Source organism: Pipra filicauda, unplaced genomic scaffold (genome assembly GCF_003945595.2).
Source record: "Pipra filicauda isolate LSUMZ 115617 unplaced genomic scaffold, ASM394559v2 scaffold282_size1924045_pilon, whole genome shotgun sequence".
NCBI lineage: Eukaryota > Metazoa > Chordata > Aves > Passeriformes > Pipridae > Pipra > Pipra filicauda.
The window spans coordinates 738,162-760,049 of record NW_024104401.1 but is presented as its reverse complement, the minus strand read 5'-3'; the positions used below and the strand labels follow the sequence as shown (position 1 = coordinate 760,049).

The 21,888-nt window shown below is 48.3% G+C and overlaps 1 protein-coding gene across 1 annotated transcript in view; it reads right to left on the bottom strand.

Annotated features, from left to right (window-relative positions):
- The window catches only part of COL6A3 (collagen type VI alpha 3 chain), a 75,863-nt gene that overhangs the window by 6,535 nt on the left and 47,440 nt on the right, over positions 1–21,888 (bottom strand). Inside the window, exons 15-45 of the mRNA XM_027735091.2 lie at positions 21,010–21,356; positions 20,441–20,519; positions 19,954–20,099; positions 18,442–18,534; positions 17,959–18,012; positions 17,004–17,075; positions 16,089–16,115; positions 15,927–15,971; positions 15,767–15,820; positions 15,545–15,607; positions 15,084–15,149; positions 14,347–14,400; positions 13,574–13,609; positions 13,003–13,065; positions 12,647–12,709; positions 11,922–11,984; positions 11,390–11,452; positions 11,179–11,229; positions 11,021–11,056; positions 10,862–10,924; positions 10,671–10,733; positions 9,947–9,979; positions 9,808–9,844; positions 9,689–9,700; positions 9,033–9,526; positions 8,277–8,376; positions 7,075–7,773; positions 5,729–5,837; positions 4,543–4,808; positions 2,930–3,190; positions 1,112–1,186 (exon numbers count right to left, since the gene is read on the bottom strand). Of these exons, the coding sequence (XP_027590892.2) occupies positions 1,112–1,186; positions 2,930–3,190; positions 4,543–4,808; positions 5,729–5,837; positions 7,075–7,773; positions 8,277–8,376; positions 9,033–9,526; positions 9,689–9,700; positions 9,808–9,844; positions 9,947–9,979; positions 10,671–10,733; positions 10,862–10,924; positions 11,021–11,056; positions 11,179–11,229; positions 11,390–11,452; positions 11,922–11,984; positions 12,647–12,709; positions 13,003–13,065; positions 13,574–13,609; positions 14,347–14,400; positions 15,084–15,149; positions 15,545–15,607; positions 15,767–15,820; positions 15,927–15,971; positions 16,089–16,115; positions 17,004–17,075; positions 17,959–18,012; positions 18,442–18,534; positions 19,954–20,099; positions 20,441–20,519; positions 21,010–21,356 (3,687 nt within the window). The remainder of the gene's footprint in view (positions 1–1,111; positions 1,187–2,929; positions 3,191–4,542; positions 4,809–5,728; positions 5,838–7,074; positions 7,774–8,276; positions 8,377–9,032; positions 9,527–9,688; positions 9,701–9,807; positions 9,845–9,946; positions 9,980–10,670; positions 10,734–10,861; positions 10,925–11,020; positions 11,057–11,178; positions 11,230–11,389; positions 11,453–11,921; positions 11,985–12,646; positions 12,710–13,002; positions 13,066–13,573; positions 13,610–14,346; positions 14,401–15,083; positions 15,150–15,544; positions 15,608–15,766; positions 15,821–15,926; positions 15,972–16,088; positions 16,116–17,003; positions 17,076–17,958; positions 18,013–18,441; positions 18,535–19,953; positions 20,100–20,440; positions 20,520–21,009; positions 21,357–21,888) is intronic.

The following is a 21,888-nucleotide window of genomic DNA, read 5'->3' as shown; positions in this document are numbered from 1 at the left end:
CCCACTCAGCACGAGCAGCAGCCAGAGCTCAACAGCAGCTTCACAACTCTTGGCTGAGCACACTGAGCAGCAGCATCTCCGCGGGAAGAAAATGAGCCACAGTGCAAGCAAAATGTTTAAAGAAAAACATGGGATGCATTTTGGACAACAGTTCCATGGTTGGATGTGCTGCTTGATGAAGGCTGAGAGCCCTTCCAGGTCCTTGGAGGAAGAGTTGCAGCCTGGCATTGATGGTACAACTGAGTGTAATAGTGCTGATATAATGAGCTTTATGTCAACCAAAGCGATGAAATGACAATTAACAGCTACAGTGATTGTGGGTTATTAACACAGGTTAATGGGATCAACCACAGAGTAGGAGCTGACAGCTCACTCATTTAGCAGTTTACTACATACACCACCCATGGCAGAGCAGCAGGGGATGGGCAGATGGGTGAAACTGGAGGGAGGCTACCAGTTAGTCTAATTTATGCAAATGTGACTCCTGGCAATCTTTGGCTGCTGGGCATAGAATCATAGAACACTTTGGGTTGGAAGGGATCTTAAAGATCATCCAGTCCCACCCCCTGCCATGGGCAGGGACACTTTCCACTAGACCAGGCTGCTCCAAGCCCTGTCCAGTCTGGCCAAGCCCCTACTGGGAGCTGCGTGACAAAACAAGAGGCTGAGACCTGCTTTTTGCCCCACATGAGGAAGGAGGGAATGAGCAAGCATCAGGTGATGTTCTGTATCCACACCCTCATCTACACATGCCAGGGAGGCCATGGGACACAATTTGTCCCTCAAGAGTGGCCAGCACTTGGGTCGTGGCTCATCTCCCATCCTTATTATAGGAACAGGACCTGGTTTGAGTTCCCCATGAAGGCCACAGCAACTTCAGGGCGTTCTGGATCCCTCATGGGGCAGAGACCCCACTACAGGGCTCATACCCACACGGCCAAGGATGTCATCTAGGTCACGATCTGTTGGCTCTGCAAAGCAAAGGACTCACAGATCCTCTGGTCCTGAGAGGACTTTGAGACAGGATGGATTTAGGAGCAGGCAAGGAGAAGACTGGCTCTCAGTGGGGTCCTGCCAGAGCCCCCCAGCCCTGCACTCCCACCATACTCACCATTGTCAGGCCCTTCCAGTGGCTCGGTGTTGAGCATCATGTTGGCCAGAGACACCTTGGTCTGCGCCGAGGCCTCTGTGGAGAAGGAGCAGGGGGTCAGCCAAAGGGAAGGGCATCTGCAGCAGCGCCCTCAGCTCAGCCACAAACAAACTGTCTGGCCCCAGCTCCGGCGCAGGGGATGCACACGAGCTGCAGGAGTCAGGTCTGGGTCTGTTTACCCTACACGTACATTTCAGCAATGTTTATTGGAGGCAGCTGATGGGATGAGTCATCCACAACCGCCCAGCTGTGCCTGGAGGGCTTCCCTTCCCTCCCAGCCAGCAGCTCTGCTGCACAACCCAGCTCATCCTCAGGGGTCATCCCAAACAGTATCCTCAGGCCCCACATGACCGCTGGGGAGGGTCCCCTCTCACCCCACAGCACTGACTGGGTGGGGGCTCAGGAGCTGCATGTGGCCTCTCTGTAGCCAGTTTAACTTTGCTCTTCTGGCCTTAGAGACAACAATAAAAATGGCATCCTCCAGGCGAGCAAATCCGTGATGGGTCCTCTCTTGTTCCCTCGAGGACTGTTCGTACATTCCACGGCTCTCCTGGACCACACTCCTCCCATCACGCCTCCCTTTCCACTAGGAACTACACTGAGGATTGTCACAGGGGGAGAAAATCCTTGTGATGGGAAGAACACGGTTCATACTGCAATGTGCCCTGCATGGCTGCACCCCACTGCATCGTGACCCTTCCTGTGGCTCATCTCCCATGGGGCTGGAGTGTAGCAAGGGGCTGCAGCCACAGGAAGGGCTGGATTTGCTTTTCTTTAGTGGACAGCATGGGTGTGGGTAAGGGGACAATGCTATTCAGTATCCAGGTCACAGCTTGTGGGCTAATGTGGTGTCACTACTGCCTGCTCAATTTGTTCCCATTCAAAATTTATTCTATGGGAAATGCAGCTTCCCTAGGCATCAGGAGCTCCAACTCAGCACTTGCAAATGTTACTTCTCCACACTGATGTCTTTTCTCCACATTTTTGTGGGCATGTTTATTGCTTGTGAAGGTAAGAGACTGGTCCAAACCCACCGAAGCCAAAGGAAAGGCTCTCTGTGGGCACTGAAACTGGATCTGAAGTGCCAAAAGCAGCCAGATACAGCACTGGCACAACCAGCACAAACTTCACACCACCAAGCCAAGTCACCTCTCTGCCAAACTGTATTAAAAAAAACTGACTGTATCTTAAGCAGCAACCTTTGGCCATGCCAGAGGGCTCAGGTTGGTGAGGTTCACATGAGATCTGTACACATGGAGCTTAGATCCCCAAAGGACTAAACCCTCCATTTAATCTCTTCTTTGTGGGTTTTTTTGGACAGTATGGGAAGTAGACAGGAGCATATGGAAATGGCAATTGGAGAAGCAGCTTTTCTTGCTTATTTTGCAATCGGGCTGGACTGAATTTACCAGTTTGACTCCTATTAATTGCAGCAGTCCTGGCTGGATCCCCACCAGGACCTTTTGCACCATTGTACAAACCCTCCAGCACGTACAAACAAACTCCACTCTGGGACTGCCTTTAATTATCCCACAGTCTGTGTCAATTCAAGCCCACTGAAGTTTAACTTGCATTTTTCAAAGAAACACGTTTGCCCCATCTCATAGCCTGCTGCTGGTCTGGAGGATTGCAGACATGCAGTAACACAACTGAGCACTGCCAGGGATGGGGTTGTTGCTACCAACTGATTCCCTGTCCCTTACTTATTTTTATCCCCATTATTTTGTGTCCGTTCAATGGGAAAAAAAAAAAAAAAAAGTGTTTTTAAGAGGTACTCACTGGTGCTGAATGTCCCTGTGTAGGTTACTTTGGGCTGGGATTTCTGGTAGCCGGTAATGACGGCGATGTATTTCTGTCCACTTCGGAGCCCTCGGATCACGTGTTCGGTGCCAGTCAGGTTCTGCTTCTGCACGAGGGAGTGGTCGTGTGCCAAGGTGACAGTGATGTCGAACACACTGGCCTGGTGTGGCTCGGGGCTGGCCCAGCGCAGCCTGGCACTGCTCTCAGTGACATCCGTGATCTGGAGGTCGTGGGCCTTTGCTGCAAGGCAAAATCAGAACAAACAATGAATGAGGGAGGAAAGGTCTCAGGGAAAAAGTGCCTCAGTGCTGCAGGATCTTCTTCCTGGTCCACTGACAGCCAAGGCATGTGAAACCAAGGCTGGGACTTTGCTATCTCAGGTGCTCAACCCAGCACACTGCAGAGGGGCTTTGTTTTCCATAGCCTAGATGATTTATTAATTTCTAATCATCTGTTGCAATCTAGCAAATCAAAGTTTGGTAGTTTTTTTTCTTTTTTACAAGATTTACACAGCCTAAAATTCCCAGCACTTTCCCAACAACTGTAAATGTGTCCAGTCAGATCCTTCTCTAGGGTGCAATGGATTCACAGCTGCTGAAGACCTTTAAGCCAAGCCTGCCTAAGCTTGAACTTGGAATCACAGAATGGTTTGGGTTGGAAGGGACCTTGAAGGCCATCTCATTCCAACCCCCCTGCTGGAGAGGGACATCTTCCACTCTGCCAGGTCACTCCAAGACTCATGCAACACTTCCAGGGATGATAAGCTTAACACAACCTTAGACAGATCAAAGAAGCTATTAGGGAAAGGTTTTCCTGCTCTGGCAGAATATTGAATGAGACTTTTATAAATGCTGTTGAAAAGTGGCAGCAGAGCAAGAAACACCCAGCAATATTTGTTCTCCTCAAGCTTATTGAAAGCATTAACCTTGCAAAAGCTGATTTCTTTTATATATTGCTTTTTATTCATTATTTATGCAGAGGCATGCCTTCAGTGACTGGATAAGCATCCCTGTGCTTTGACACGTTCTTGTTGCTTGCTCAGCTACTACAGATCTGCCTGTACCCCCCTTGCAAAAATACGTGGGAAGTCTCTTTTACATGAACTGTGCTCACATGAAAGAGCTTTAGAGTTCCCAAAGAGGTCTCCACGCTGATTCAGTGATGAAATAATTATTTGCATTAGCTGACAGAGTTCAAACAATGCCATTGTGTGAATCACCATAAATAGTGAAGCTTGGCCAAGGGGTAATGCTGCGAGGAAATCAGAGAAAGCAAAAGGGCCACACTAGAAGGAGAAGTTCCCTGTTGCTGGATGGATTGTCCCAGGTTTAGATGTTCTTCTTATGTTTTGCCTGTGGTCAGCCTGTCCCCCAATCATTTTTGCACAAAATTCTCAACACAAGTTGACAAGTCAACCCCCCAGTGCAGATCTCCAGATTTGCACCTAAAAAACTTGTTTCTGCAAGCACGAAATCTGGCCTCTTACTGACATTTCCCGAGGTGTGCTCCTCCCAGGGAGGAAGAACAGCCACAGCCCCCGTGGCACAGCCGAGGGGGAGGCAGTGCTGGCGTGGGGAGGGCTGCTCACGTACCGCCCTGTCTCCTCCTGCCGCCGGCCGTGGCGTTGGCGTTGGCGCGGGCGGCGGCCTTGGCGTGGGCGGCGGTGCTGGCTGCGCTCGGAGCGGTGGCGTTCGCTGGCAGCACGGCACTGGCCGTGCTCTGCTCGCTGGCTCTGCTCTGGGCCGTGGTGCTGGCAGTGGTGGTTCTGGCACGGGGGCTCGCCGCTGGCCTGATGGTCGCGCTGAGCGTGGTGCTGGCACTGAGGGTCCGGCCCAGGGTCGCGTTGGGTGCCGCGTACCTGCCGAAGCAAAAGCAGCTGAGACGGCTCTTCTGTTTGTGAGCAGGATTTTGGAAGCAGAGAGGACAGGACATAGAAAACACTGGCAAGAACCCACCCGAGGTCAATAGTCTTTGCCAGTTTTAGGTTTGCCCACAACCAAGCATTGAAAAGTGCTGCAGAGCACCGCTCGTCACTCAGGGCACAAGTCTATCTATGCACCAACTTTACACACGTAAGAGTGTTCCAAGTGTTTCAAGGCCAGCTTGGACAGGGCTCGGAGCAATCTGGTCTTGTGGAAGGTGTCCCTGCCCATGGCAGGGGCTTGGAACTCGATGAGCTTTCAGGTTCCTTCCAACCCCAACTGTTCTGTGATTCAGTAGACAGGTCTGTAACATGCTTAATTTCAAGGGGCTCAGCCTTCTAAAGCCAGCACAGTTCTGTGCCAGCAGGGAGTCTTGGTGACACAAGCCTTCACTTCTCTTCAGAAAATACTAGGATGCATTCTGTGATGGAATCTCTATATCAGATAACCCAGGGCAGCCCAGCCTCTGAAAATAATGTGTTAAGTAGAAACCCCCAAATTAATTGTAATTTCTGGAATTCCTGATTTATGCAATCAAAGGAGTATATATGTCCTTCATATTTTTATACATATATAAATATGAAATTGAACCAAAATTGAAAATTATGTGTGTACTTGTCTACCCCTCTCTGTGAGATATCTCTATTGCTCTTTTGACGCAGCACTAAGGGAGCTATTAAAATTAATTAAAATATTATTAAAATTATATTAATTAAAAGATAATCCTGATTGTTGGTATTGACGTTGCTTTTTCTTTCTTTTTCCAAACAGGGACTGTGAAGTGAAGGCTTCTCTCTGAGATAAAGAGGGAGACAAAAAGCAACACTTATTGTCTGGCAGACAAACCAGTACTTACACTGCTTTCTGCCCGGTGTGCACGGGGTGCTGGCTCCTGGCTTGCTGGTCATTCTGGAGCCACTCACACTGTTTCCTTATCTCTGGAGACAGGTAGAAAGCAAAGTCACCTGGAGACAGAGAGAGACATTAAACACTGGTGTTGAGGATGGTGGTCACCCAGCAAAAATGCATTACATACATTTCTTATTCATTTAAAAAAAAAAACAACAACTTCTCTCTTCTTGCTTGCTATGGAATATCTCTTGATGTTTGGTGTGGCTGCTGCAGCACCCTGGGCTGGGAGATTTGTTATTCCAGTTTACAAACATGAGAGCCATAGCTACAAGATACCAGAGGGCTGTGTGTCTTAGTCTGTCAGGTGTAAACAGATTTCTTGTAACAAGGCACTTCCAGCCACACAGATGATGTTTTTTCAAGAGTTAGAAGTTTCCAGGGCTGCTGTATGCAGTTAATGGAAAAAGCAAACTGAGAAAACCTAAACATTTATTTCCAGATATTTGCTTTCTATTTAGTGCAAGACATTACTAAGTCAGTGGTTTATCAGCCCACTAGTCTAATTTTCAGGAATTTTTGCTAAAAGCTAGTTTTCTTAGAGAAAAACTAGCTTTCCTAGAGAAGGTCCATTTCTTGTCCTTGCTGGCTGGGTGTGTTTAGGATCCCTGGCTGCTGGAGATCCAGCCTGGGGTCTCCAGCTAAGCTGAGATGCAAATTTTCAAGGCATAGTCTGCACATCCCAAACTCAGCAGCATTGTTTATCCCTGAGCAAAGAATCCTGTCCATCTAGTCCTTAAGTCTGCATGCAGCAACTCCAGATCTCAGCCTGAGCCATACAAGTGCCTGCTAGACATGCTATTTATGCTGATACTGGGAAGAAAGATTCGCTGGGTGTTCAAGGAGCTCCAAGGAAGTGCTGGCAGACTGCAAAGGGCCAAGAGCCTCAGCAGGACCAGACCCTATGGGATATATTGCAGATGGGAGGGGCAAGCCATGCAGGATGAGGTCAGATCCCACAGGTGAGCCCATGGAGACCAAGTCAAAGCAGACAGAAGTACAAAGTCTACTTGGTGAGCCAATGTGGGATGGGATGGGATGGGATGGGATGGGGAGTCCAAAGTGAACAAAACCCAGACTTACTCAACTAGGCAAACCTATGAGCAGCCATAAATGCACCAAACAGTACAGAAGATATAAAAAGAGACTAATTCCAGTGGGCCCCACTGCCCAAAGAGATGGCCATGCTAGAGCCGCCCCCCGCCGCCAACAGGCAGGTAGACCAGACCTGTGAGATTAACCCCTCTGAGTTGCCCCTTCCATTACACTTTGGTTGCAGGATGTTAGACTTACTTCTGATAAAAGATGGCAGCAGTCTGCCAAAACGCAGTAAGGGCTCTTCGTGAAGCTCCCCTGGTTTATCGACCAGCTTGAAGAACACGTCAGTTGGCTCACTGGCTAGGCTGTAGATATCCTTAGCATTCACCTTCCTGCCGATGCCCAGGACAACAAAGAAGTACCCTTTGCATTTTGCATTGGTGACAACCCTCTGCAGGTACTCAAGTTCTTGTTTGTTCACTTTGCCTGTCATCATCAGGACTATGACTCTGAGATCCCGACGGTTTGGTGCGCTCTCGAAAACATGAGCTATTGTGTGTTCAATTGCGCTGCCCAGAGCCCTCGTGCCGTGTAGCTGGGCCATTTGGTTGTGAAGGTAGTTAATGATCTTCTCTTTGGATCCATAATCTGTTAGTGAGAACTCAGTTTTTACTGGTGGGAAGCTTGAGTTGGTTTCGTGTTCGTAAGGAGCTTGCTGGAGAACTGCCACTCTTGCGTGGTGCTGGGATACTTTTGGCTCCGAGCTGATTTCCAGGTTACTTACAAGGTGGGAAATGTACTTCTTCATCTCACTGAACTGCAGAGGCGTGGTGGACTCTGAGCTATCCATGATGAAGGCTATGTCAGTGTCAACATCTGTTGGGGCTGCCCTTCTGTCTCTGAATCCAAGTCTCTGGGTAACAGCACCACAGATTGGACTGGGGTCACACACATCTAAGGAAGAAATATAGCAGGTTTCGCCTGAAGGAACTAAAAATCACCCTCTTTTATCTTTGTAAAAATCTCTTGCATCATATGAAATACTATCAAGCCATGGACATTGGCTTGTCCATTACTTGATACCAAATTCATTTCACACCACAACACATTTAGTTATGCAGTTAGAATTTTTACATGCTCCTGTGTCCAAGAGGATCTCTGAAGCACTCTGTCATAAATGGCAGAAGGCCATCTTTGAGAGCATTTTGCTACCAGTATTTGGGCTGTTAAACTGGAAACCAGACTAAAAAGGAGCTTCTCTTTACAAAGTGAGAACCCCCAGTGTGCCTCATTCAACAGTGCCAATGTTTTTTGCTCAACCCAAGAACATGAATCCCTTTTCTTCATCAACAAAGGGGCTGACTCCCAGCTGGGCTTCCCTTCTGCACCACTTACAACTGACTGCTGTGTGACCAGAAGGATTTAGCACTGTCTAGAGGAGAAATTGGATAACTTACCCAGACAAATGTGACAAGTCAAGAGCCTTTGGATAGTTTCATTCAGCTGACTGCTGCTGGTTGGAAGAACAATGGCATGGCCAACTGCTGTGTTGTTGATCTGGTTAGATGGAAACAGAAACACAGTGTGAGCAATGCTGCCTTCTCTTGTTTTCAGCTCAGAGTAAGGGAAGGCAATGCACAACTCTGAGAGATTCTCTGCCCAGCACAGTGGCCTTGGTGGATCCCATTTGGAGGAGCCTCATGGCCCTGACATGTGTTAGTGGGACTAGTTTAGAGTCACAAACTCCAAGAAAAGGATCAAGTGCTTGAACCAGTGCTCAGTGTGCTCGTCTAGGGCTTTTTTGTGGCTTTAAATCTCTACATGTCCACTCTCCCTCTGCCAACTGTGCTAATGTACTTCCAGTCTTCCCACCCTTTGCCTTTTCTGCCAGACCTGTCTCACTATGGAGACTCCTTCCTTCTGTTTCATACCACACCTGGCACGCTGGAGCCATGGTCTGGAATACAAATGACTCATGATAACCTCAGCAGTGTTTCACAACACGCGCTGTGGTGACTGTGGAATTAGGATTTCTCTCCCAATAGGCATGCTGGATGAGTTTGGCCAGCAATGCTTTCTCAGCGCTGAAGCACTTGAGAGGCCTGTGGAAGCCAGCCCCTCACTGCCTGTAGGATCCAACGCCATCAGTCTCCCCCACAAACCAGACTGAGGTCATGAGCAGAAAAGGAAAGAAAGGGTGAACGGCCCCAAACCTCCAGAGCTCTGCTGAGAACGGCATCCTGCCTGCTGGTGAGGAACACGGGTATGACCCCGGCATCGTAGAGTTTCAGCACGGCGTCGTTGAGCTGCGGGGAGGCTCTCGTGTCCCCGTTGCTGAAAAAGACAGCCACCTTCCTCATAAGGAAGCCACTTCGGGCACGCTTGAAGGTATTCCTGGCCACGAAGGACATGGCAGTCTCCAGGCTGCGTGGCTTTGTGGTCAGGGTTGCCTGGAAGTTTTGGATCTGCTGGAGGAGGCTGGATTTCTTCCTGGCATCAGCAAAGCGGATCTCTGTGGTGACCTCGTTGTTGTAGGTGACCAGAGCCACCCGGGCACCCCGAGGACAGTTGCTCTCAGCGATGGTTAAATTGTTGACGACTCTGAGCACAGTTTGTTTCATCCTGTTAAAAACTTCCCTGCCCACGCCCGAGGAGGTGTCGATAGCAAAGGCAAGCTCGGTTGGGAACACAGGGCACTCCTTGGGACCTGCCAGGAATGTGCATTGGGAACAAATCAAGCCTCAAACAGCTGTCAGGGTGCAAGGACCACGTCCTCAGCAGGGGTAAATCATTCATACCATGCATGTGGGAAGGGCAACAATTCTGGCACACGGTCACCCTGGGGTTTAAAGGGCTGAATGTGACTTACCATAGCAGCAAGCTGTGAAAAAGATGGAGAGAAAAAGCAGCATGGTCAGTGCCAGTCATGTAACATGGTGGGCAAAGAAGGGTAGAGAAAGGGACTTAGCAGAGCGCTGATGTACTCACGGCATTTGTCTTTGATGTTCCGCACAAGCGCACAGTGCTTCACAAAATAAAAGAGAGGGAGAAAGGGGGGAAAAGGAGATATGTCACAAAGCCAACCAAAGAGTATTTCAAAACAAGAGAGAAATTATGCCACACTTACATCTCTGGATTCTCCTTTATCGCCCTTAAGCCCCTGTTTAAAAAAAAAAAAAAATAAATTCAGAGCAGTGTGTATTTTCAGGGTGCCAGATGAACACTGTCAGAATAATTATTTAACTACAGGTTATGCAGAAGCCAAGGGAAAACCTGTCTGTTTTCATCTGTGTTTCCAGCACAGGGGGAAGTGCTTTCCCATGTGGGGAGTAAACATAGCTGAGATCAAACCCAAAAGGAGGGTTTGAACTAGATGACCTTTAAGGTCCTGTACAACCCAGACCATTTTATGACTTTTTGTTTCTATAATTTATAATGATCTAAGTTCAAGTCATCTTGGCCTTTTTAGGATGCTCTGTGCTAGCCAGGTTTGGTCATGGACCATATCCTGTGTGGGGTGATAAATGATAAGGAGCTGAGAATGTCCTAGAAGGAATTTTAAGGGGCATATTGCCATGGGGAAATCCTAGTGCCTGGTAAGAATGTGTCTCTTGAATTTTTCCTTTGGTTTGAGGATGGGTAAATATTTATCAGTGATAAACAGCTAGTTAGAAATTTAGAGTCACATCCAAGACAAATAAAGAGGGATTTGCCCAACTTGAAATCAGCAGGAGGAGGTGATGGTCTTATTTTTCAATGCCTGGCACCAATAGGGACCACCACATTTCTCAGTCAGGGTTCTCTCCGAGGGTGAAGCCAGAGGCTCCATCAGCAATGCCATGAACACTTACCGATGGTCCAGGGTATCCAATCTCTCCTTTCTGACCAGGTGCCCCAGGTTCTCCTGCATCTCCCTAGAGACAAAGAGAAGTTCTACCTGTGAACGTCTGCAGGATTGCCAGGAGCACTTGGGGGAAAAGATGTGTACATCTTTTCAGGGTGTTCATGCAGAAGGGAAAAGCTGTGTCATGATCCAACTTACTCTGCGGCCTCTGTTTCCTTTCGGGCCGGGGCCTCCAGCAACACCACGGTCACCAGGTCCACCCTGGTTGGGGAAAAACACAAATTATAGCTCTAAATCTACAGGATCATGGCTACATTCCTTGGAAAAGGAATGCATAGCTCATGGGTTGCACCCTACCTTGGGCCCGGGGTAGCCTACGAAGCCGCGTTCTCCCTGAAAAAACAGAAGGGTTTATTTGAATATGTTTTACAAAATGCCCTTCTCCATCTGCACTGGAGACCTTGGCAACTTCCTTGTGTTTGTTAAGGAGTTGGGCATGCTGAGCATACACCTACCTTTCTGCCTTTAGGACCTGGGCCACCAATTCCATCTCGTCCGTCATCACCCTAAAATTGGAAAGCCAAAGTTGTTAATATGAAGTCATATATAAATAGTTGAAACCCCACAGGTCCAACAGCATCAATAGAAAGAACCCACTCAAGCACAGGCCTTTGAGAAACTCTTCTTTAAGTGTCCTCAAAGGTGTGAGGGTGTGGCCACACTTACCATCTCTCCTCGTGGGCCTGGCTGTCCATTCGGCCCTTTGAGTCCCGGGTTTCCAGGCTCACCCTGTGAACAGGAGCATCTGTTAAAGCATGTGCTGGAACTCCAGGCAGCTCTGAGCCTTTCCCACCCCATCAGCACTGGTTTCTTTACATAGACCAGTCTGCACTGGTCCTTGTGGCAGAGAGGCATGGCTGGACCTACACAGCCAGCAATTCTGCCAAATTCTTGCTCTTTAGTGGGACCTGTAGTGATTTCAGGAAAGATAAAATCATATGGAGGGTCTAGAGAGATCCAGCACAACAACTTTCCCATGTGGGCATCATCTGAAAATCTGCCCAGTTACTTGATTACTTTTGCCTCTCTGTTTGATGAAACAGGAGCCTAATGAGGCAACCAGAGCACTGACCTTGCTTCACTCCACACTGGACAAGCCCAAGAGGTTCGTCTCATATATTTTTTTAAGCTCATGCAAAATTCAGAAGCTTTTCAATGCTGTTTTGGTTGCTGATGCCAAGTGCTCATGAAGACATACCTTCTGTCCCAAGGGACCGATCCTGCCACGCTCTCCTGGGGTTCCTGGAGGTCCACCACCAGCCTGGAATGGAAATGGGGAGAGGCATGTTGTCAAGAAAACTTGAGTGCCAGAAACCAGGGAATGAGGTGACCACAGAAATTGTGTATTGACTAGTAGGGCTGGTGCCTCTCAAAACACCTTAGGAAATTCAGGAGTCCAATTCATGGCTGGGAAGAGCTGGATATCCAGCTCAGTTCAACAAAAATGTCAGCAGCAACCTCATAGTGTCCTCAGAGAACCCACCCGGGAAAGTAGGAGGGGAAAAATCATGGGGAAATGCAGGATTGTCTGGCTTTATGTCCATGTAGTAGGAGAGAGAAATAAGTACATGGGGCCCCCCAGGAAGCATGTGAGATGGTTATGCTCTGGCTTCAGAGGGTGAAAGGTCACAGAAGATGCCCTGCCAGTCACTCAGGGGTGTTTTTGAACTAAAATGGCAAACCATAACAGGCCAAACACTGAAGTCCTGACCCCTCTGTGGTTGCTTTTAACTTTTTTCTTCCATAACTCTTGATCAAGAAATCTTTAGCGTAAGTTGAGAGAAGAATCATGCTGGAAGAGTGTGTTATAAGAGAGTGGAACAGAGTTGGAGCCCTAGGGAATAGAAAGACACATTGGCTGAATCTTGTTAGTTCAGCAAGGATATAGTTGGGTCAATGTCTAAGAAGCAGCAGCAGGCTTACCCTGGGTCCAGGAACACCCTGCTCTCCTCTTATGCCTGGTGTGCCAAGCTGGCCAGGTGGACCCTGCACGGAGAGAAAAGAGACACTGTCAACACACACAGACAGAAACACACCAAGACCCCAAAGAAAGCAAATGCTGCAGCGCCTGAGAGATGGTTTGTAAACTCATCACACTTTGGGTGGTGTGAATGCTCCAGGCTTGATGTCCCTGGGAAGCACAGCCTGGCCACAGCACACCCCAAAATACCCAAACCCTGACAGTCCCTGCTGATGAGACTCTTTGGGTAAGTGGTTGTGATGAAACAACACAGCAGCACCATGAGGCAAGACATTTGCTGTGCTGCAGACCCACTGACCTGAGGCCCTCGCATGCCTTGTTCTCCAGCCGGTCCCGCCTGACCGGGAGCGCCCGCGGTGCCCTGCAAGTACAGAACAGGACAGTGCAGGTTGGCATGGGGGGACATGGTCAACATCATGCAAAGGGAAAGGAGACCTCAGGACATTTACAACTGCACAAAGAGCAGGGAAGAACACATTTTTTTGGGGGGTGGTGGTGTTTCTTTTCTTGGTTTGGCTCTTTTTTCAGAATATAGTTATAGCAGAGAATAAGCACAGCATGGGTGGGGTAATTTGCCCCCTTACAATCAATGGGCATCAACCTCCTTTATGCTTTGACTCCAGCAGCACATGGAGACAAAACATCTGACCAGGGAATGCTGCAGAGGACAGGCAGCCCCAGAATGGCTGGTTCTGCACCCAGTCCAGCTAGAAGCATACATGGAGATGAGCCTGAGCAGGAGGAGCAGGGAAATCTGGGGGAGAGAGCAGGCAGAGAGGGCCCATCTCTTGGCACATGTCTTTGGGTGCTGTGGCTGCCTGGTCCGTGGTGTGGCAGGAGCCCAAGGTGTTGTCCCCATCACCACTTACCTTAACCCCTATCTGTCCCCTTCGTCCTGTCATACCCTGGAATGGAGAAACAATGAGGCTTGTTACTGGAGTATGTAACCACATGGTTCTCTATCACTTTTATGTCCATGTATCTATGCTGCTCTGAGTCCAAAATTAAATTTGAATTGTTTAAACTACTGGGGAGAGAGGGAGAGAGAAATCTGGACGGCCAGCTGTCTCTAATCAAACTTTGGCATGTTTTCTCCCTCCTCACATCCCCCAACACTCCACCACAGAGGTGTGTTGCTCCCTCATGTATGCAGGAGTGTGTCACCATCCCTGGGATGCGAGCAGGGAAGGCATCTCCAGATGTTCCAGTCACACCAGCTCCAGTTTGGTTTTTGCCTTTTCAAAACCAGCAGTCAAATGTAGATGCATATCACAGGATCATGGAATGGTTTGGGTCGGAAGGGACCTTCAAGACCCTAATTCCACTCCCGCTGCCATGTTGCTCCAAGCCCCGTCCAGCCTGGCCTTACATAGAAATCAGTTGTAGCTCCACTGATCTGAGCACTGAGTTATTTGCATGGGAATAAATTCAGGGTTAAACCTTTAAAATCCCTACAACAAGCAGGGAAGCCCCCAGGCTTTTTCTTCTTGCTTGGGTGGGTTTGTTTTTTTTTTTTTTGCTTTGTTGGTTTTTGTGGTTGCATCCCTGATGGTTGTGAAACAAAGTACATGGAAGGGCAGGAAGGAAAAATTTTTTGTCAATCTAAGCTTGGCCCCTGCTGAGTGGGGGTCTGGCAGCTCACCTTCCTCCCGACTCCACCGTCTTGGCCCTTGAGCCCTGGTGGTCCTGGTTCTCCCTAAGGGAAAAACAAAACTCAGGTGAGAGCCCTGAGATGAGCAGGCACTGGGAAAATATGTTCAGCTCAAAAATTGGATCCTTTCATGTTCTCACACATTGCTTAATAGTCCTGCATTGGTGACAATCCTTCTATCAAGTCACAGAGACTTTCCATCAAGTTTCTGAGCCAGCACAATTTGACATCCCCATTCCTTGGGAAGTGCCTTTTGACATTTTAAGATGCATTTTTATTCTGAGCTGATTTTAAAACATATGATTTTTGAAATTTTCCAAGGAGAGTGTGTTTTGGGTTTTTTTTTCCAGTGTTTCAGGTGAATCAGGAGGTTCAGATTTGGTATCATCTAAACAGTTCTCCATTTCTGTATATGACCTACAAGAACATATGAAGTTAATTTCCATATGCAAAGTTGTTTTCAGTGAAAATAGCAAAAAAGACATTGTAAAATAACAACTTTTTTTGAAAAGGCACCTTTTACACAAAACATCTTCTAAACTGACATCTTCACAGAGAAAGTTGCAAACCAGAAGCATTTTCTAGTGGAAAAAACCCCATTCCATCTGACAAGGCATGACGAGTTTAAGAAACCTGCACAGTTTTGACAGCACCCTTTTCTCATACTTTCTCTTTCCCATCCTATTGTAAAAACCAAAAAACTACACAAGACAGCAAAGAGATTTTACCATTGGTCCAATTTCACCCTTTTGGCCTCTGGAGCCCCGTTGAGTGTTATCAGCTCCCGAATCTCCCTGAAAGCAACAGAGCAATGAGAAACATCTGTGTAAGTGGGACATGAAAATCAGGCATCATAAACTGCTCTGCTAGAGCTCAGGACCAACTTTTCTTTTTTTTTTTCTTTTTTGACTGAAATAGATGAAGTATTATTGCTGTTTTCAGTCAGACACAGCTTTTCAAGGGAGAAATAATAATGCCGAAGAAGGGGAGGAGGGGGGATTTTAATATAGTGAAACAGTGATTGACAGGTTGGTATCAAGAGGCATGTGGTGCCCACATGTCACCTCCCAGTTCCTGCTCTGTCACTGGACCTGCCACTGTCAAGCACCATTTAATAAGCCTGAGCTGATGACCCCCAGAGTGGTGGGAAGTGGGTGGAAGATCAAGCAGATGTCTCAGCAGTATTTACCGGATCTCCACGGACCCCGCGGTCACCTCGCTCTCCTCGTTCACCTTTAACTCCCTTATCGCCCTGCAGGAAGACACAGAGGGTTGGGAGAGCAGCCCTTGCCTGTCAAAAGCATCTCTGCCCAGGCCCTCAGCCCTGAGGGCAGCGTGATGGCTTTCCCCCCTCCCCTGGCTCAAATCCACCTTGACACCATCCCTTAGCCCCACTGTGATTAAAGCCTACCCTCCTGCCGGGGTATCCCTTCTCTCCAGAGGAGCCGGGCAAACCCTTGTCTCCCTAAGAAAAGAAAAATATTTTAGCATATTTGCCACTTCCAAAGTGCTCCTTAAACACTTCACTGAAGCATCTTGTTATAAGGAGTAAAGCAATTAAAATGACTGACCTCTTCTCCATCAATACCATCCAGGCCCATTTCTCCCAGTTCACCCTGTGGAAGAGAGGCAAAGGGCAAATGCTCACTGAGGGAAAAGGGAACAGGGAGGGGGATCCTGATGTGTCCATACATTCATGCTCACCGCCATGGCATGAGGAAATAGCTCCCTACCTTCTCTCCTGGGAATCCCCGAGAACCCTAAAGAGATCAGAAAAGGGAGTTACTCCATTTTTGTCCAGTTCATTGCTGTGGGAAGTGGTGGAGAAAGGAGAGCTGGGCTTGGTGGCAGACCCAGAGCCAGGACCAGGGCATTGCCTATTTCCTCTTATGCCAATATTTTTCTTCAGCTGCCTCCTCAAGGCTTGTGCCAAGATAAAATATGTGGATCGTGGGGTTAATCCAGCTGATGCAGTAAAATAGCTCACTCCTTAGCCACAACCCTTTCTCCACTGACTTTTTTTCTCCCTGCATCCATTTTTATATTAATCTAGAGTCAGTCCTGGTGCCTTTGACAAGGCTGGACAGATTTTTAAAGAGACTCAGTATCTCAGTTGCAACTAATGGGGTTGGTTCATGCATTCCTTTTCTCCCTGACAGAGGATCTTGTGGTCAGAGCAAATGGTAGGAAACATCCCCTTAATTTCACTGAATATTTCCCATAAATATTATATGTTTCCCCACCTTTTCTGGTTGCTGTTCTGAACAATTAGCTCAACATTCCTCTTTAAAGCCACAGCCATGGCTCACTTGTCTCCATCCACACGCTGTCCCAGCTCTGAGCCATTTTTTGGTGTTAAGAACAGATCCATCTCTTCCCAAATCTTTCCCCCAGAGCCAGACTGCAGAAAATAGATCAACCTTGTCTTAGATTGAGCCTGGGTGTCTCTGGGTTTCCTTTTTGCTCTTCAAAGCAACACTAAAGCCACGACTCGTGCTGAAAGCCTCGGTGCTTGGCCAGGTGGACACCACCACTGGAGTGGACATGGCAGCTGTTGTGTGACCTTCTAAAGCAGCAGGAGTTGCCCTTGGTGGACTCCCACCCACTGGACTCTGGGTCTGCTCCGTGCAGGCTGGTGTCACACATACCTTCGTTCCTCTGTGCCCGGGGCATCCCTGGAAACCTTGTGTCCCGTTCACACCCGGTGGTCCACGCTCACCCTGTTGGAAAAAGCAATGGTCAGGGTTTGCCTGTTAAGTGAGTTTCTGTGGCTAACTGCCACAGGAGGTGGCTTGGAGGCACAGGAGCAAATGGAACATCAGGTTTTGCCTGATCACCCCACCATCTCCTGCCTGCAACTTTCCTCACGTGGAGACCAACTGCAAGTCTTTGTCACTGGGAGAGAAACATCCTTCCCAAACTCTCAGCTATGAAAGAGCTTTATAAAACTTCTCTTTCAAAAATAAAATGACGAGATGAAACCCCCAGAGCTCTGCATAGGTGTCTAATCCCACCCTGACCTCCAGGCCCCAGGAGAACATTACCTTGCACGCAGTGTCTCACTGCAGCACTTGGCCCCAGCCTGTGCCATTGGCCTCGGCTTCACCTCCCGGGAGCGATGCCTCGGGGATGTTTGTTACAGGGCTGACGTGGGATTCATGAGGAGTTTGGATGAAGCAGTGCTAGTAAGAAGTCATGGGACTCATGTTGTCTGCCATGTGATGGAAACACCCCTCTTGGTTCCATCCTTGGACTACCTCAAACCTTTCAGCTGCTGGAAAACTTTGGCATAGGCTGCAGCTTTGATGAAGCTGGGGATTTTATTTGCCTTGGAGAAACAGCACAGACCTGGATCACATCAAGTAATGGGAGTTCTTCCCCCCATCATGCTTCTCCAGCTCTCAAGAAGCTCCTGACTGACTTTATCCCAGGAGCAGCTGGGACCTGATTTGCTACTCAGGCTATTGGGAGGGGGGACCTCAAAGTTCTGCTTTCTGTCTCTTCTAATCCACACTCACATCCCCAGCAGAAAATAATTAGTGGAAAAGCCTCTAAATGCTTTGCTACAGTGAGGTCCCTGCTTGAGCAAGGACAACCACTCACCGGTCCTCCTTCATCACCAGGATAGCCCCCGTATCCAAGATCACCTGTGACACCCTAGAAGACAACAGAGAGGATTATGCATTTCTTTCATAGTTCTGTGATTGATATTCCAGATTTCCCTAGATTTGCACAAAGCAGCTACTTAGTCATCTGAGTAAACAAGTTAATGAGAGAAACAATCTCCTTTTGATGTCCCAAAATCGTTCCACAAGATGCTTCGCCTCCTCCTTCCAGCCACTCCTCCCTGCCCTCTTGGATGTTTTACAACACAGAGGCTGTGAGGAAAGGGAAGAAGAGCAGCTCTCAACCCCCCAGGCCCAAGGTCAGTTTTAAAATGAGGGATGATCCCCTCGTTAACATCACCCGCTGTGGGTGGAGATGATCCCCTCGTTAACTTCACCCACTACAACCTGCCCATCACTCACCCATCACCACCGGGGTCCCTTGCACAGGGACCCTTTATCCCCAGGTGAAATGACCTACCTTTGGTCCTATGCGGCCTGGCAAACCTCTGTCCCCTCTCTGTCCTGAACACTTGCACGGGACCTTGCAGCACGTCCTCTCTGCGATGTTGTCCTGCAGCAAACAACACAGGACACAACATGAAGATGTAAGAAACTTGGCAGAGCCCCATAACTCCTGCAAGGCTGTGGGACTGCTCCTGTGACAAACGTAACATTGACCCAGCAGCATTTTGGGGTCCCTCTGCCTTGAAACACCCCCAACAGCAAGAGAGGGGGGTGTGTGTTGGCAGACTGGTTAGGTTACATGGTTAGCAAGAAGAAGCCAACACTATATTTTGGACATCAGAAGGAGGGTTTAAATGGGAACTGTGTGGGGCAGAATTCACAGAGTGCATTTACTAGGAGATCAGTCCCCAGAGCAGCGCCTGTCACTGAAGAGAGAAATCTCAGTTCCAAAGAAACCAATCCAGGTTGTGGAATAGGCCACAAGAAAGTTGTGGCAGTGAGTAGCTCACCAGCAACATGCAGGCTGAGAACCATTTGTGAGTATATAGTAAAGAGAAAAAAAAAATTCAAAAGAAAGATATGGGCCCAGAGAAATTGCAGCTGGTTTTTGCATCATCCAATGGAAAGAAAAAAACACATCACTTTCATTGCCAAGTACATTGCTGGCTGCAAATGTTTCCTGCCAGCTTTGCACATTTACATTTTGGAAGGGTTTTCCTAGGCTGAATTACTTGGGGATGGGCTGAAGACTAGCTTTTATCCCAAAACCCAAGGTTCACTCCCAAGTGGCTGCACTTTGATGTGCGGAGAAGGGCTTAGCAAGATTACCACAGGGATCAGTGGTTAAGCCCAATCTTATTAAATCTACTGCAAAAGGACCTCAACCATGCTGGTAGCAGATGAGAAACTGGGGGGAACTGGACATTCCAAGGTTGAGAGCAAATAGCCTAACAGACTCAAGAGGGTCTATGTATATGGGAGGGCAGTAAATCTTGAAGAAGAAAGAATCATGGAATGGGTTGGATTGACAGGGATCTTAAAGGATAACTCCTTTGTCTGCCAAAAGCGCATCTGAAATACAGTGACTTACTGTTTGTTTGCTTTTTCGGATTACATAAATATTAAGTAGAAACTAACTAAACAGAATCAGCTTGGGGAAAGAAACCTAGAAAGCAGTGCTTCTGCAAGAAGCTCTAACACTGGCCAGGTATGACAGGGCACTACCATGAGGCTAAAAACCCCAACAGTATAAATATAGGCAGAGGGCAGATTTTTGGCACGGCAGCTTTTGATGGTGTCTTATCCCATCCCACTCGTCTGGAGCGGCAGGAGACCAGGCAGTGCCATGATCTGCTCTTCCCTTTGTTTGCTGTGGCATCTGTAGGAAGAGCTGACGTGAGGTAGGGAGGGGGGAGGAGCAGAGCCAAGAGGGTGTAATTCAGCCACGGTTCAGCCCTGCAGGAGATCCAGCCCTGGGCTTCCCTCCAGCATTACAAGGCAGCGCTGCCTGTGCCAAGTTACTTACGAGCTGCTCTGCCAGCTCGAAATCCAGGTCCAGCAGATTAACTCTGAGAGGTCTGTTGTAGGTGAACCCACGGCCGAACTCCAGCTGCATCACTCTGTCAAAATTGCTCACTCGGTCCAGCCCGACGAAGATGAGAGCGCTGACACCTGAGAGGGGGGAAGCAGAGGGGGCTTTGGGATGGGGCCAGGTGCTCTGCAGAGCCTGCACACCCTCCCCGGTGATGACACATCCTTATCCACCTCTCTGATTGCAAAAGGAGCTTATTCGACTGAGAACGGGCACATTCAGTGCGAGTTACACACGTGCTTAGGTGGCTGCAGGCAGCTAAATATCACAGGAAGGCAGTGAAGAACAGCCCGTGCCTGTAGAACTCATGAAATCCTTATTCCTTACTGCCCAAAGCCAGTGGATTCATGAGAAATGGGGGCAAGATGGGCCACATGTAAACATGGACTATAATCACTGCCTTGAAGAGTAAAAGGTTTACCTTCTGCATGCAAAGTAGATGAAGCAGCTTCCAGCTGACTTATTGGGTCATCTGCACCATCAGTAAAATGGATTATGACCTGGGAGAGAAATAAATTTATATCAGAAAGTTTCAGAAACACAATTAAAGTGCAACCCGAAGGGCCTTTTTTCCAGGGGATGCTTCGTCTGAGAGGAGATGGGGGAACTGCTGTGCTTTTTCCAGGTCATGTTTTTTCCAGGAATTTCTGTGCCAGGTTCCTGCACATTGTCTCATGCAGGTGTTTGTTGCTAGAACACGATCAGGGAAATATCTGGAGAGCAATAGTTTGCAGCCAAGCAGCGGTCGTGGGCACTGGCTGCAGCGATGCTCAATCAACTGTCAGGACAGGACCCTGACAATGAAGTGGGAGCGCAGGAAACAGGCAGGGTTTAGGTGACCGAATTTACGGTGAATAAATTTACTTATTTAACGAATAATTTTAAAAAAATCATTATGAGTTTACGGTCGCTTTTTTTTTTTTTTTTTAAATACACCAGAAGCCAGCTTCCCTGGCCAACACCCCCCCAGTGGCCTTGGATTTGACTCACCTTGGTGCTGCCGGAGGGCGAGGATCTGAACTTGCTGAGGTAGGAGCTCAGCGTGTCGGCCGTGAGGAGGTAGGGCCCGCGGCCGCGCATGTCCCGGAACCGCTCGAACAGCTCGGGCTGGTACTCGGAGAAGTCCAGTCCCTCCACGGGTCCCCCCTGCGCCTGGGCCATGATGGCCACCCTGACGTTGGGTGCCTGGTTGCCAGTGCAGCTGATCCTCTGCATCTGCGTTATCCTGTTCAGCACGGACTCGACCCGGGACTCCAGACCTCTCTGGGAATTGAATATATTTTGGCCGGGCCCAACATCCGTGACATCAAAGCCAAGTATCACATCCAAGTCACAATCTGAAAGGGAAATGCAGAGAGAGAGAAGAGCATCATTGAGCAATGTGATGATTGTTTTTCAAGTAATGGCTTTTTTAGTCACTCTTTTAGTCACTAGTGGAGACATTCTGCATCAAGAACTGCCAGCACTTGATACACAAGCGCCTTCTATTTCCTTTCATCATAGCAATGATAACCTGAAAAAATTTGCCTTTTATTAATTTTAACTTTTTTTTTCTTTTTTTCTTTTTCTTTTCATTGGGAGGAACTGCCTAAACCAAGTCCAAGAGAAATTTTCATTTTCACCAGGCAGCCAAGACTGCTCCTTTTTTTCCACTGCGTGAAAACCTATCAGTACTTGCACAGTGTACCTATACCCTTTGCCTGTGCTTGAAGTGACAGTCCTCCAGCCTCAGGGATGCAGAGGGAGGTGACAACCAGGTAACTGATCCCAAATCTCTGAAAGGTGTAGCTAGGATTTATATGAGACAGCTGGGAATTGGAGAAGAAACAGGATTTGAAGATGCTCAGCCCAAGCCAACAAGGTGATGCA